The sequence below is a fragment of the Bufo bufo genome, chromosome 1 (genome assembly GCF_905171765.1).
Source record: "Bufo bufo chromosome 1, aBufBuf1.1, whole genome shotgun sequence".
Classification (NCBI taxonomy): domain Eukaryota; kingdom Metazoa; phylum Chordata; class Amphibia; order Anura; family Bufonidae; genus Bufo; species Bufo bufo.
Window position 1 is genome coordinate 296238525 of NC_053389.1, and position 14199 is coordinate 296252723.

General features: G+C 42.3%; 1 protein-coding gene across 1 annotated transcript in view; it reads right to left on the reverse strand.

The window, feature by feature from the left end:
- The window catches only part of LOC121008305 (E3 ubiquitin-protein ligase RNF213-like), a 393898-nt gene that overhangs the window by 319694 nt on the left and 60005 nt on the right, over positions 1–14199 (reverse strand). The window contains exons 4-5 of the mRNA XM_040440760.1: positions 2615–6172; positions 1366–1502 (exon numbers count right to left, since the gene is read on the reverse strand). Of these exons, the coding sequence (XP_040296694.1) occupies positions 1366–1502; positions 2615–6172 (3695 nt within the window). The remainder of the gene's footprint in view (positions 1–1365; positions 1503–2614; positions 6173–14199) is intronic.

The window sequence follows — 14199 nt, forward strand, 5'->3', positions numbered from 1 at the left end:
ACTGCTGTCATGTCTCCCCTTGTACAGTCTCCAGTGACTCTCTTACCAATCAAGGAGGATATGTAATAAAATGTTAAAATAACTAAAGAATATCCCACCAATCCATTGTCACTCCTGTGATATTGCTTCCCTGGTGCCCCAAGGGTCTCAGTTTACCATGCCCCAGTGCTGATGTGTCAACACATGACACTACTGCAACCAAACACTAATTGCAGTAGTGACTTCAGTGGCAATGACAGGTCACCTCTACGTCTAGTAAGTGGCTGGTGAGAGCACATGGTGAAATGCCAGGTCATCGCTATAGCCTGGTAAACAGAGACCGGAGATGGACCAGTGAAGCATTGGTATATGAGCAGCAGGGTTTTAGTTAGGTAAGTATTATTCCTCGTGTTATATCATTGTAAGTAGTTTTAAAAAAAATAAAAAATTTAGGCACAATCCCATTCCCACTGCTGACATTGTAGTACAAGTTTTGTGAATTTCCCTACCATACGTGCACATGAATTAAAACTTTTAAATACCGTACAAGGATTAAAACAAAGTAACAAAATAAAAAATATAAACTATATGGAAAAAAGTATTGGGACCAATGTCTTAATCACTGAATTCAGGTGTTTCATTCAGTCCCATTGCCACAGGTGTATAAAATCCAGCACCTATCCATGCAGTCTGCCTTTACAAACATTTGTGAAAGAATGGCTTGTTCTAAAGTCCTCAGTGAGTACTGTAATAGGATGTCACTGTTGTAACAAGTCAGTTTGAGAAACCTCGTTACTCCTAGATATTTCACCATCAACTGTGAGTAGTATTATTGTAAAGTGGATGCACAGCAACTCAGCCACAATGAGCAGGGTCGCTGAGTGATGAGGTATAGGTAACTATCGATGAAGAAATATAATAGCCAGGAGCCTTTAATTCCATTACAATATGGTGAACTATGGATTTAGAATGGGATGTTGTAAAGGATCTGGTAGGTGTAATGTGTAGAGTAGGTGTCCCAATACTTTTATTCAGAGTGTATTTAGACCTAATGGAACTGAATATATATAGCACTGAAACAAATTAGCAGAATATGTTGCCGCTATATAAAGATTATTATAGTTCAAGGGTAGTAAGCCACACAAACATATCTGACACATAGATTGGACCGTCTCAATTATTTGCACGCTTGTATAGTTTGCATTATTATCACTTATGAAGAGAAACCACACCAATATACTGAAATACAATAGATTTCAAGAGGCAACTCCAGATTCTGACAAAAGAGTCTTAAGTGAATGAACTAAAACTGCATCATCTCCGAGTCAGAAATGCTGTGTCCTAAATAACACATACGGCCGATCATATAGATATGTCACAACTTACCGAATTTTCTTCAAAAATGAGAATTCTGTGTCAAATTGTTGAAGGGACAAAATTTCAATGTTGCTGATATTGTTTTGTAATTCAACTTCTAAAATCTTTTTGTCCGCAGAAGTAAGAAGGCGTGAAAATGTTGTGATCTAAACATGAAGAGTTTAAATTGAATCATACTTTAATATTGTTAAATGTCAGGGTCAGAGTTGTATAAAGGAAAAATATTAATCTATGGTAAAGGAAAGGTCACATCTAGCAGCCATTTTTACTTCTAAAAAGAAGTGAACAAGAATTCCAAAACTAGCAAAACTCCAAGCCAGGTTTTTGCCACGCTGCTGTGATACCTTGGATAAAGTGTGGGTGTCATCTGTGGAATTGCCCTAAAACACTTGCAATTCATTCCGTAAGTGATATATAAAATGTTTAATTGCTTAATTCTAATGAAATTATTCAGGTAGTGATGCACGGGCATTTCGAGATCATGAGACATGCATGTTGGACATGACATGCGTCATGCAATGCTGGCACGGATGATGTTATATGCAGTATACATTGTGCTATACATGAATCCATTCTAGACTGGTCAATTTAGGCCGCTTTCACGCAGTCAGTGTTTGCTCAGTGATTTACATTAGTGATTTCAAGCCAAAACGAGGAGTGTGTCAAAAACACAGAACATGTGTAAATCTTTCCATTATACCTTATCTTTATGTAGTAGCCATTCCTGGTTTTGGCTCACAATCACAGATTGAACACTGACCAAACACAGACTATGTGAAAGTGGCCTTACCCTGAGAGATCCAGTTTGGAGATCAAAAGTCTGGCTGGAAAAATAAGTTTTGTGGGTTTGGAGTTCTAAATCCAGTCCTGACTGCCCCTTTATTTCTACTGCACAGCACATTTTATTAGTTATAACAGACATATGGAGTTACTTATACATGTCAATTAGTTGTCATATGAAATGGCTTGTTGATACCATTCTGTTTCTTGCTGTAGGACTCAACCCTTATATTAATACACATTGTAATTAATACAGGCACATATATGATACTATGGTGTCTTAGAATTTATTTTGGTTGATAGGTTGCTTCTGTAATATAAAGGCTTGGGTGTACACACCTATTTTCTATACTACTCAAGGCTTACAGTATATCTTCTGCTATTTTGTGTCTAACATTTGCTTAAATATAATATAGCAAGTAGATAGTACTAGTGAAGACAGAACAGTAAATCAATAAAGAAAATATAATTGTATTACCTCAGTGAAAATGGTGCTGTTGTGAAATGCAGATGTTATATGTGAATGGAGGAAGTCTACCAAGGAGCCATGATGTTGTATTTTGAAGTACTCATCAATTAATTCTTGGTGGTCTAACCTGATGACAGAATCTGGTGTAGCACATTTAAGCAAAACATTTTGTGCAGCCTTATTCTTCTCCTTTTTAATATCTTCGGTATCATGTTGTGCTTGATTCATATTCTCTGATACTTGAAGAACAACTGAAGCACATGTGTCTGAGTGGTAGCCAATAAAAACATCAGAAGGACTGTATTCATGATCTTTTACCATGAAGTGGTTTACTTTTGGACTGGTGAAACTTTGTACCCAAGCCTCAAGCTGTTCAACAAGAATTTTGTCTTCTTTTTTCAAAAATGTGCTAATATCCAGATAATGTTTTTCTAATCTGTTGATCAGTGGGATTGGAAAGTCTTTGTATACAATATCTTTTTCTTCAATGACTATCAGTCTGAATTTTGGGTGAACCCTGCATTTTACACGATGGGTACCAAGGCCCAAGTCTACATACTTTTGGCCAGCTAGGTAAACATAATATTGATTTAATGCATCATAGAGGCTTTCATACAAGTTTTGGAGATTAAGGAGAATGACCATCTGGCCAGTTTCCATACAGATCTTAACACGGTTGATATTTCGGCAAATCTGAGTGTATTCTTGGTCCTTTGGGAAGCTGGATCCAAATATGATTTCAGGTTGCTGTTTCTCCTTAATAAATGCTTGTTGAAGTATCTGAAGTGCTGCATAGTTTTTGGTCAATATTAAAAGGTAACGAGATTCACAGTCCTCACTGTCACTTTTAATATTTTCCATCACCAGATCTATCGTATTATAAGCCTCGCCTAGATTTTTATTTTCGTCTCCCAAAAAAATGTCCAATGCATTTAAATCATCTTTCCCACTGAAATTCCGGAGGACTGCGCGAGCAATTTCACGCTCTGTCAAGACTGACTGTTTGGTAAAAGCAAACACCATTTTTATCAGACTGTAAAAATCACGTAAACCGAAGAATTCTTTTTTCTGTTCTTTTTGAGTCTCACAAACTTGCTGATAAGCATCTGCAAAGTATTGGAAATAGTTTGTGACTTTTGTAAGAATGAGGTTATCAGATGAGCAGATTCCCTCAGCACTTTCAATAAGTTCTTGCTTATCAGGATCACCCCGAGATACAAATATTCCTCTATTCATTTTTGCAGGATCTAAGGCCCAGTTAGAGATTCCAATAAATCCAACCTTTTTGTGTGGCAATGGCTCATCATCAATGCAACCATCCTCCAGCAAAGGATGAAGTGTCTTTAAAGGCATTTTGGCAGAGTCTTCAGCAAGACCGATTTCATCAAGAACCACCACAGACACATACTCTTTTAAATTTTTCCCTTCCTGGAAGCGAGCACAATGCTTAAATGTGCTAATTATGCCTTCTGGAGTTGAGTGAGGGCTACACTGAAAAGATACCAAGTGAATCTGTTTAAGGTCTTTATACAGTTCAGTATGAGCTGCCTGACCTTGCATGGCATCTGCAACAATAGTCTTTGCTAGTGACTTTGAGCTTCCTGGTTTTCCAACAAGAAATAAAGGGATTTTAAGTTCAATACAGATGACCATCATAAATAAGTTTTCCTTCAAGGCCAGGTTTCTTGCAATGGTGTTTCTTAAGTGTACACCTGATAAAAAGAGATCTTGAATGATATTAATTTCATCCAAAATAGCAGTTTGGTCTCTGTATGGCGAATGGAAATGTCTACATATGGCCTCTCTGTATGATTCCTTAGTTTCTAAAGAGGCATGGTAGCATACACCAACAGCTAGCACAAGAGACCAAGCTACTTTATCTTTTTGATAAGTGACATTTCTTTTATTCTTTAACATGCTTTTCTGATTCTTTAGCAGCTTTGTATGATGGTTATAGAACCACTTGAAGACCTCTACACAACGTTCAACATCTCTTAGGCTGACAAAGCTGCATTCATCATTTTTTAACCTCATGTAACTCTGAGAAGCTGAAAGCACATTCGTTAATAACTGTACATTACTAGTAGACAGCTCAATCTCTTTTGCTAATCTCTGAATGATTTGTTGTATGTATTTCTTCTCGGTTTCATTATTTAGTTGTCCAAAGTCCCATACAAGTGGCATCATGCTAGGAGGCAAAGCATGTACGCGGTAAACAAGCTGTCTTAATGGGATGGACCCTAGTCTGTCCTTGGTCTCATCCGCGGTTACCCTGTAACCCAGACCAGCAGACTCTAAGCGTTTAATCATTTCATCAGTGTGCTTTCTATATGGGTTGCAGGCTGCAATAATGTGTAACCCAGAATTCTCTTCTAATGGTTCTCCTTCTACGGTGTGATCACACAAAGCTTCTTTGATACTATTTATGGCCTCAGTTGTATTTGCTTCATCAAAGAACAACACAGTATCAAATCCATTGTCTTTGTTAAACTTTGCAATTTCCTGTGCCTCCATTATTTTCTGGGAAATCATCTCAGCCGTGGTACCTCCATGAACTTTCACAAGCTTCAAATTTTCTGTTTTAACAAATCCCTTGCACAAAAGACATAAGAACTTTATTAGTCGTGTTTTTCCACAACCAGTTTCTCCCATGATGACAACTGGAATTCCACATTGGAATCTCATCTTAATGGCCAGAATCTTGAGAATATTGTCCATAGTGAGCTCATATGTTTCATCTGGATCAAATGGCTGTTGGATTCCTAGGACCATACATAATATGCTTATTTTCTCATGCCTGGATAAATTGTCAAAGTCAATATTGAATGGCACTTTTTGAATATCCAATCCATTATAAAGCTGCATGGTCATAACATTTTGTTTAATTACAGTTTTATCTCTGGGATTGATGGCATCTATACCTCCTGCATTATTTGGCTTTAAGTGGAATCCAATAAATGTCATGGACACATGATCATTATTAAAGAAGATATAGGGATGTGGTTCAGACTCCCACTTTTTACGCAACAAAAAAGGAGCCAGGTCCCTTTCCTCACGTCCATGAAAGTTAATGATTCGCCTTCCTGGACTTTGATCTACAATATCCAAAGATGGTGTAGCAAAGTCTTTTGCCATGATTATCATAAAATCAACCACAAAATGCTTAAATCCTGGCAATAAATCTCCAACAAGTTCAACTTTACAAAAAAACGAAGATTCACAATCTTTAAGTTGGAGATTTAAAAACCAGGCAAAGTTTCTGAGTTCAGACCAAGAAGGATCAATAATTCCGCAATGCAAAAGGAATATCTGCAGACACTCTGCTGGATCCCCTTCTACACTGTCATGTTTGTATGTAAATGTGTCTAGATTCTGTCCTTTGTCAAAACGTATTAAATACTGGTATGGTCTCTGGAAACATTCACTTTGGAATTCCGCAACATCCATTCCTGGATCCCCACAGTCATCTGCCACATCTTCTGTGTATTTTCTTAGGACTTCTTTTGGTGAACAGCATGATATTTTGGGAAAGAAGTCAAATAAATTGTGCTGTAGCGCTTGAGGAACCTGCATACAAAAAACAAATATATTTATGTAAGTGAACTGCAAAATCAAAACTGCTCTATTACTTTAAAAACCAATGAAATATGACATTTATGTTTAATGCATGAAAACTGAAGGTTGAAGAAAGTTTTAAAAAATACATTTAAATGAACACAGCTAAATAATAAATCTTAATTTTATGATCTAGATAAAATCATTTACCATCTTTAAAAAGTGAATTTGTAGTTCAGTTTTTTAAGTTTTTAACTTTAAGTAGGTTAGCATGCATTAGGGAAACAAAGATCTACGCCATGCCTAGATGCAACTAGATTCAACTTAGGGAAGAGGCGCCAGCTTAAACCATCCCTATTTAAAGAGGACCTTTCATGTTTTTTTATTACTTGAGATAAATAGCTTTACTTGCAGAGTACCCCCCGCTGATGCTGCCACCCTGCCTGATTTTTTTAAAATATCGCTCCTACGCCCCGCTGTGCACCCCTGTAGTTTTCATGCTCAGTATGCTTATATTGAGCATCAGTACAGGGAGGAGGAGATGCCTCCTCCCTGTACCAATGCTCAGTATTAGCATACTGAGCGTGAAAACTACAGGAGTGCACAGCGGGGCGTAGGAGCGATATTTAAAAAAATCAGGCGGGGTGGCAGCATTAGCGGGGGGTACCCCGCAAGTAAAGGTATTTATCTCAAGTAATAAAAAAACATGAAAGGTCCTCTATTCCCATCTGCACATTTATGGTATATTCACATTATATATCCTAAATGTCCTAGTGGTGCAGATCCCACTTCTTCTCCCGTGACCCCAGTTTCACGGCTGCTGTGGATGGAGTGGTGACATCAAATTTCTCCACTCATTTCTTTAAAAATTCTGAAAATAGTATGCTCAGTCACCATGTCACGCAAGCGGGAATGGAACAGGAACCTATTGGAAATATCACATGACTGTTGTGGACAATTATTGACCAGCAGTAATGATGCTTCTGTAGACAGTACATAACACTTCCGGTTCACAGTGTAACCGGGACACTCTAACCAGATGAGTCTTTTTTTTTTACAGCACTCCTGCCCCCCTGTAATTTTTTTTCTAGGTGTCGGGCAACCCATATAAAACTGTATGGAAGAAAACAGAATAATTTCTATTGAGAAAATCATTTGCATACAGTACAGACCAAAAGTTTGGACACACCTTCTCATTCAAAGAGTTTTCTTTATTTTCATGACTATGAAAATTGTAGATTTACGCTGAAGGCATCAAAACTATGAATTAACACATGTGGAATTATATACATAACAAACAAGTGTGAAACAACTGAAAATATGTCATATTCTAGGTTCTTCAAAGTAGCCACCTTTTGCTTTGATTACTGCTTTGCACACTCTTGGCATTCTCTTGATGAGCTTCAAGAGGTAGTCCCCTGAAATGGTTTTCACTTCACAGGTGTGCCCTGTCAGATTTAATAAGTGGGACTTCTTGCCTTATAAATGGGGTTGGGACCATCAGTTGCGTTGAGGAGAAGTCAGGTGGATACACAGCTGATAGTCCTACTGAATAGACTGTTAGAATTGGTATTATGGCAAGAAAAAAGCAGCTAAGTAAAGAAAAACGAGTGGCCATCATTACTTTAAGAAATGAAGGTCAGTCAGTCAGCCGAAAAATTGGGAAAACTTTGAAAGTAAGGGCTATTTGACGATGAAGGAGAGTGATGGGGTGCTGCGCCAGATGACCTGGCCTCCACAGTCACCGGACCTGAACCCAATCGAGATGGTTTGGGGTGAGCTGGACCGCAGAGTGAAGGCAAAAGGGCCAACAAGTGCTAAGCATCTCTGGGAACTCCTTCAAGACTGTTGGAAGACCATTTCAGGGGACTACCTCTTGAAGCTCATCAAGAGAATGCCAAGAGTGTGCACAGCAGTAATCAAAGCAAAAGGTGGCTACTTTGAAGAACCTAGAATATGACATATTTTCAGTTGTTTCACACTTGTTTGTTATGTATATAATTCCACATGTGTTAATTTATAGTTTTGATGCCTTCATAGTCATGAAAATAAAGAAAACTCTTTGAATGAGAAGGTGTGTCCAAACTTTTGGTCTGTACTGTATGATACAATCAATGCAAATAGTGTCAGAACATGACCAATAGAGTTAGAAGGTATTCTAAATCACATTTTAAATTACTCACACCCCAACCAACAGCAATTTTTTTCAACCCCAGACCCTATAAGTACAATTGCATGCTTGGCCGAATAGGGAGATGGGAAGAGTCCACATACAGATACCTCTGGTGGTTCAGACTAGAAATGTTGAAAACCAACATGCCTGACTCTTCTTTCCTCAAAGTAAAGAGTCGGGACAGTCCTATACACATTAAATGGTCAGCCTTGCCCCTGCAATAATCACAAAAATAGACCATATACTATGATGACCTTTATTAGGGAACAAAAATTATAACTTTGTGTACAGATGCTGCCACAAGGAACCAGACATGCTATAACCCTCCTGCAGACAATGAGTTAACCAATTAGTAAAATTTGTAGGTAATGCAGTGGATGTGAACTCGCTGTGCCACTTATCTGATTTGACTTGGGACTACCCATGAGGGCATTATCAAGGAGGTCCCCAGATATTCACCCTTTCACTCCCAAATGGGGATCTGACTTCACTTCAGAAGCCACCAGGCTGTTAAGGGTACTCTCAATTCAGAGCCTGCTGACCCAGGCAGACAAGTAACACTGGTGTGTGGAACCAAGACAACAGGTAGAAGAGGGGTGAGAGGGCAGGCTGACGCCAAGGCAGGAAAGGTCAAAACCTCAAAAGGACCAAAAAAATCAAGGAAAGTAAAAGTGCAGGAGGGTACTCTAAAACACATGTTTTTAGAGAACAGTCAGACTTTGTCTACTGAGTAGAAATGTGGTGGTAACCTGTGTCTCCGGTAAGTAGATCTCTTCAGAAGAGCATTTGCCTGAAACGGGGAAGATTTAGTCTCCTGTCAGATCTAGAGAAATTCATTGAGGGGAGAATCAGCAGCTGGCACCTGAGAGGTAACAGAAACAGTAAATGAAATCTGCAAACGTCCATAGACAATGTAGAAAGGAGCACTGCTAGTAGACTCGCTGAAGAGCTTGTTATAAGAGAATTCCGTGCAGGAAAGTAAAGGCACCCACACCCAGTCATCATGGTGAAAAGAGATGACATGGCGCAGATAATTCTTCTGAATCTGGTTACTACCATTCGACTGAGAGTGTTATGCTAAAGAGAAATCCAACTTGACAAGCTACAGAAAGGAGTTAGGAATGCAGAGATGGTGGCATTCACAGCTTTAACAAACAGGGTTGATCTGTCTCAACACTTCAAATGAACCCAAACAAACAAGGAGCAAATTTGTAGAAGAGTACCCTAAGGCCTCATGTACACGACCGTTGTGTGCACCCGTGGCCGTTGTGCCGTTTTCCATTTTTTTTCGCGGACCCATTGACTTTCAATGGGTCCGTGGAAAAATCGGAAAATGCACCGTTTTGCAGCCGCATCCATGATCCGTGTTTCCTGTCCGTCAAAAAAATATGACCTGTCCTATTTTTTTGACGGACAATGGTTCACGGACCCATTCAAGTCAATGGGTCTGTGAAAGAACACGGATGCACACAAGATTGGCATCCGCGTGCGTGATCCGTGGCCGTAGGTTACTTTCATACAGACGGTCCGAAGATCCGTCTGCATAAAAGCTTTTTCAGAGATGAGTTTTCACTTTGTGAAAACTCATATCCGACAGTATATTCTAACACAGAGGCGTTCCCATAGTGATGGGGACGCTTCTAGTTAGAATATACTACGAACTGTGTACATGACTGCCCCCTGCTGCCTGGCAGCACCTGAGGGGTTAATTGTGCATATCATAGCCCCCTATAAGAGATCAGGGGTTTCCAGGCAGCAGGGGGCAGACCCCCCTCCCTCCCCAGTTTGAATATCATTGGTGGCCAGTGTGCGGCCCCCCCCGCCCCCCCTTCCCTCCCTCTATTGTAATATCATTGGTGGCCAGTGTGCGGCCTCCCCCGGCCCCCCCTCCCTCCCTCTATTGTAATATCAATGGTGGCCAGTGTGCGGCCTCCGTCGGCCCCCCCTCCCTCCCTTTATTGTAATATCATTGGTGGCCAGCGTGCGCCCCCCCTCCCTCTATTATAATATCATTGGTGGCCAGTGTGCGGCCTCCCCTCTCCCCCCCCCTGCCCGATCATTGGTGGCAGTGGAGAGTTCCGATCGGAGTCCCAGTTTAATCGCTGGGGTTCCGATCGGTAACCATGGCAACCAGGATGCTACTGCAGGCAGATTACTTAGCAATATTACAATATTAGAAGCATCATACTTACCTGCTGCGCTGTCTGTGCCCGGCCAGGAGCTCCTCCTACTGGTAAGTGACAGATCATTAAGCAATGCGCCGCACAGACCTGTCACTTACCAGTAGGAGGAGCTCCCGGCCGGTCACAGACAGCGCAGCAGGTAAGTATGATGCTTCTAATATTGTAATATTGCTAAGTAACCATGGCAACCAGGCCTGCAGTAGCGTCCTGGTTGCCATGGTTACCGACGGAGCCCCACGATTAAACTGGGACTCTGATCGGAACTCTCCGCTGCCACCAATGATCGGGCAGGAAGGGGGGAGAGGGGAGGCCGCACACTGGCCACCAATGATATTACAATAGAAAGAGGGGGGGCGACGGAGGCCGCACACTGGCCACCAATGATATTACAATAAAGGGAGGGAGGGGGGGCCGACGGAGGCCGCACGCTGGCCACCAATGATATTACAATAAAGGGAGGGAGGGGGGGCCGACGGAGGCCGCACATTGGCCAGCAATGATATTACAATAGAGGGGGGGTCGGGGGGGGCCGCACACTGGCCACCAATGATATTCAAACTGGGGAGGGAGGGGGGTCTGCCCCCTGCTGCCTGGCAGCCCCTGATCTCTTACAAGGGGGCTATGATACGCACAATTAACCCCTTCAGGTGCGGCACCTGAAGGGTTAATTGTGCTGATCACAGCCCCCTGTAAAAGATCGGGTGCTGCCAGGCAGCAGGGGGCAGTCATGTACACAGTTCGTAGTATATTCTAACTAGAAGCGTCCCCATCACTATGGGAACGCCTCTGTGTTAGAATATACTGTCGGATCTGAGTTTCATGATGTAACTCAAATCCGATGGTATATTCTAACATAGAGGCGTTCCCATGGTGATGGGGACGCTTCAAGTTAAAATATACCATCGGATTGGAGAAAACTCAGATCCTATGGTATATTAACTCCTGACTTTACATTGAAAGTCAATGGGGGACGGATCCGTTTGAAATTGCACCATATTGAGTCAACGTCAAACGGATCTGTCCCCATTGACTTGCATTGTAATTCACAACTTTTTTTTCATGTCCGTGGATCCTCCAAAAATCAAGGAAGACCCCTGGACGAAAAAACGGTCACGGATCACGCACCAACAGAACCTCGTTTTGCGGACCGTGAAAAAATACGGTCGTGTGCATGAGGCCAAAAGCAAATGTTCTTACAGGATAACCAGACTGTCTCCAGGACAGAAAAGTGGAGGCACTGTGCATTTCTTGTACGTGGATTTCTTAATAGCAGATGCTTTGTCTAGTTTTAGTTCCCACCAAACCGAAGAAAAATACTTGAGGGTAGTATCAGCAGCAGTTACCTCACCAGAAACAAAAATGCGAAAAGATGGTATAGTAATAATTATAGGAGAACTCGGCCCATGGAAACAAGGACTCCCAATTATCTTGTTTAGAAGAAATTAAGTAATGAAGATAGTTCTTCAAAATCTGATTAATTTGCTCAACCTGTCCATTAGGCCTCATGCACACAACCGTCCGCAAAAAACGAGGTCCGTAGGTCCGTGAACCGTGACCGTTTTTTCTTCCGTGGGTCTTCCTTGATTTTTGGAGGATCCACGGACATGAGGAAAAAGTCGTTTTGGTGTCCGCCTGGCCGTGCGGAGCCGAACGGATCCGTCCTGACTTACAATGCAAGTCAATGGGGACGGATCCGTTTGACGTTGACACAATATGGTGCAATTGCAAACGGATCCGTCCCCCATTAACTTTCAATGTAAAGTCAGGAGTCCCTATTATACCATCGGATCGGCGTTTTCTCCAATCCGATGGTATATTTTAACTTGAAGCGTCCCCATCACCATGGGAACGCCTCTATGTTAGAATATACCATCGGATTTGAGTTAGATCGTGAAAACTCATACCTGACAGTATATTCTAACACAGAGTTAGAATATACTACGAACTGTGTACATGACTGCCCCCTGCTGCCTGGCAGCACCCGATCTCTTACAGGGGGCTGTGATCAGCACAATTAACCCCTCAGGTGCCGCACCTGAGAGGTTAATTGTGCGTATCATAGCCCCCTGTAAGTTATCAGGTGCTGCCAGGCAGGAGGGGGCAGCATCACCGCACCTCCCTCCCCAGTTTTAAATTCATTGGTGGCCAGTGTGGCCCCCCCTCCCTCCCCTGTATTACTGTACATTCATTGGTGGCCAATGCGGCCCTCCCTCCCTCCCCTGTATTACTGTACATTCATTGGTGGCCAGTGCGGCCCCCCCTCCCTCCCCTGTATTACTGTACATTCATTGGTGGCCAGTGCGGCCCCCCTCCCTCCCCTGTATTACTGTACATTCATTGGTTGCCAGTGCGGCCTCCCCTGTATTACTGTACATTCATTGGTGGCCAGTGTGCCCCCCCTCCCTCCCCCTCCTAATTAAAATCCCCCCCCCCATCATTGGTGGCAGTGAAGAGTTCCGATCGGAGTCCCAGTTTAATTGCTGGGACTCTGATCGGTAACCATGGCAACCAGGACGCTACTGCAGTCCTGGTTGCCATGGTTACTTAGCAATTTTAGAAGCATTATACTTACCTTTGCTGTCTGTGACCGGCCGAGCGCTCCTCCTACTGGTAAGTGAAAGGTCTGTGCGGCGCATTGCTTATAGCACAGACCTGTCACTTACCAGTAGGAGGAGCGCCCGGCCGGTCAGAGACATTGCAGGTAAGTATAATGCTTCTAAAAATTGCTAAGTAACCATGGCAATCAGGACTGCAGTAGCGTCCTGGTTGCCATGGTTACCGATCGGAGCCCCAGCGATTAAACTGGGACTCCGATCGAAACTCTCCGCTGCCACCAATGATGGGCATCTACACCTGGTGCCGGCCCAGACTTAAAGGCCATACAGAAGTCAGCGCATGCTTGCTGAGATATATGTACATATACAATGAGAAATAGCAACAGCATAAGCTTATATACAGGTAAAATATACATATATTTTTTTTTGTGAAGATTTTAAATGTCCAGGTCAGACGTGCGCGGTGTGTAGATAGTGAGACACGGAGATATTTAAGAAGATATGATGCTGAGTCAATATTTGTTTTTGACAGTATTTTGTCTAAGGGAACAGCTTTTGCTCATGTTAGGTTTTTTCGTGTTATATTGCAAATGGAGGTATCAAACAATATACATATATACATTTATATGCAGGATAAATCCAGACATTTATCCTGCACTGGTTGCAGACCGCTAGTAAACTAACCAAGAAGGAGGGGGGGATTTTAATTAGGAGGGGGGGGGGAGAGGGGAGGCCGCACTGGCCACCAATGAATGTAATACAGGGGAGGGAGGGGGGTGTGCCCCCTCCTGCCTGGCAGCACCTGATCTCTTACAGGGGCTATGATACACACAATTAACCCATCAGGATGCGGCACCTGAGGGGTTAATTGTGCGGATCACAGCCCCCTGTAAGAGATCGGGTGCTGCCAGGCAGCAGTCATGTACACAGTTCGTAGTATATTTTAACTTGAAGCGTCCCCATCACTATGGGAACGCCTCTGTGTTAGAATATGCAGTCGGATCTGAGTTTTCACTCAGCTCTGAAAAAGCTTTTATGCAGACGGATCTGCGGATCCATCTGTGTGAAAGTAGCCTACGGCCACGGACGTGGATGTCAATCTTGTGTGCATCCGTGTTTTTTCACGGT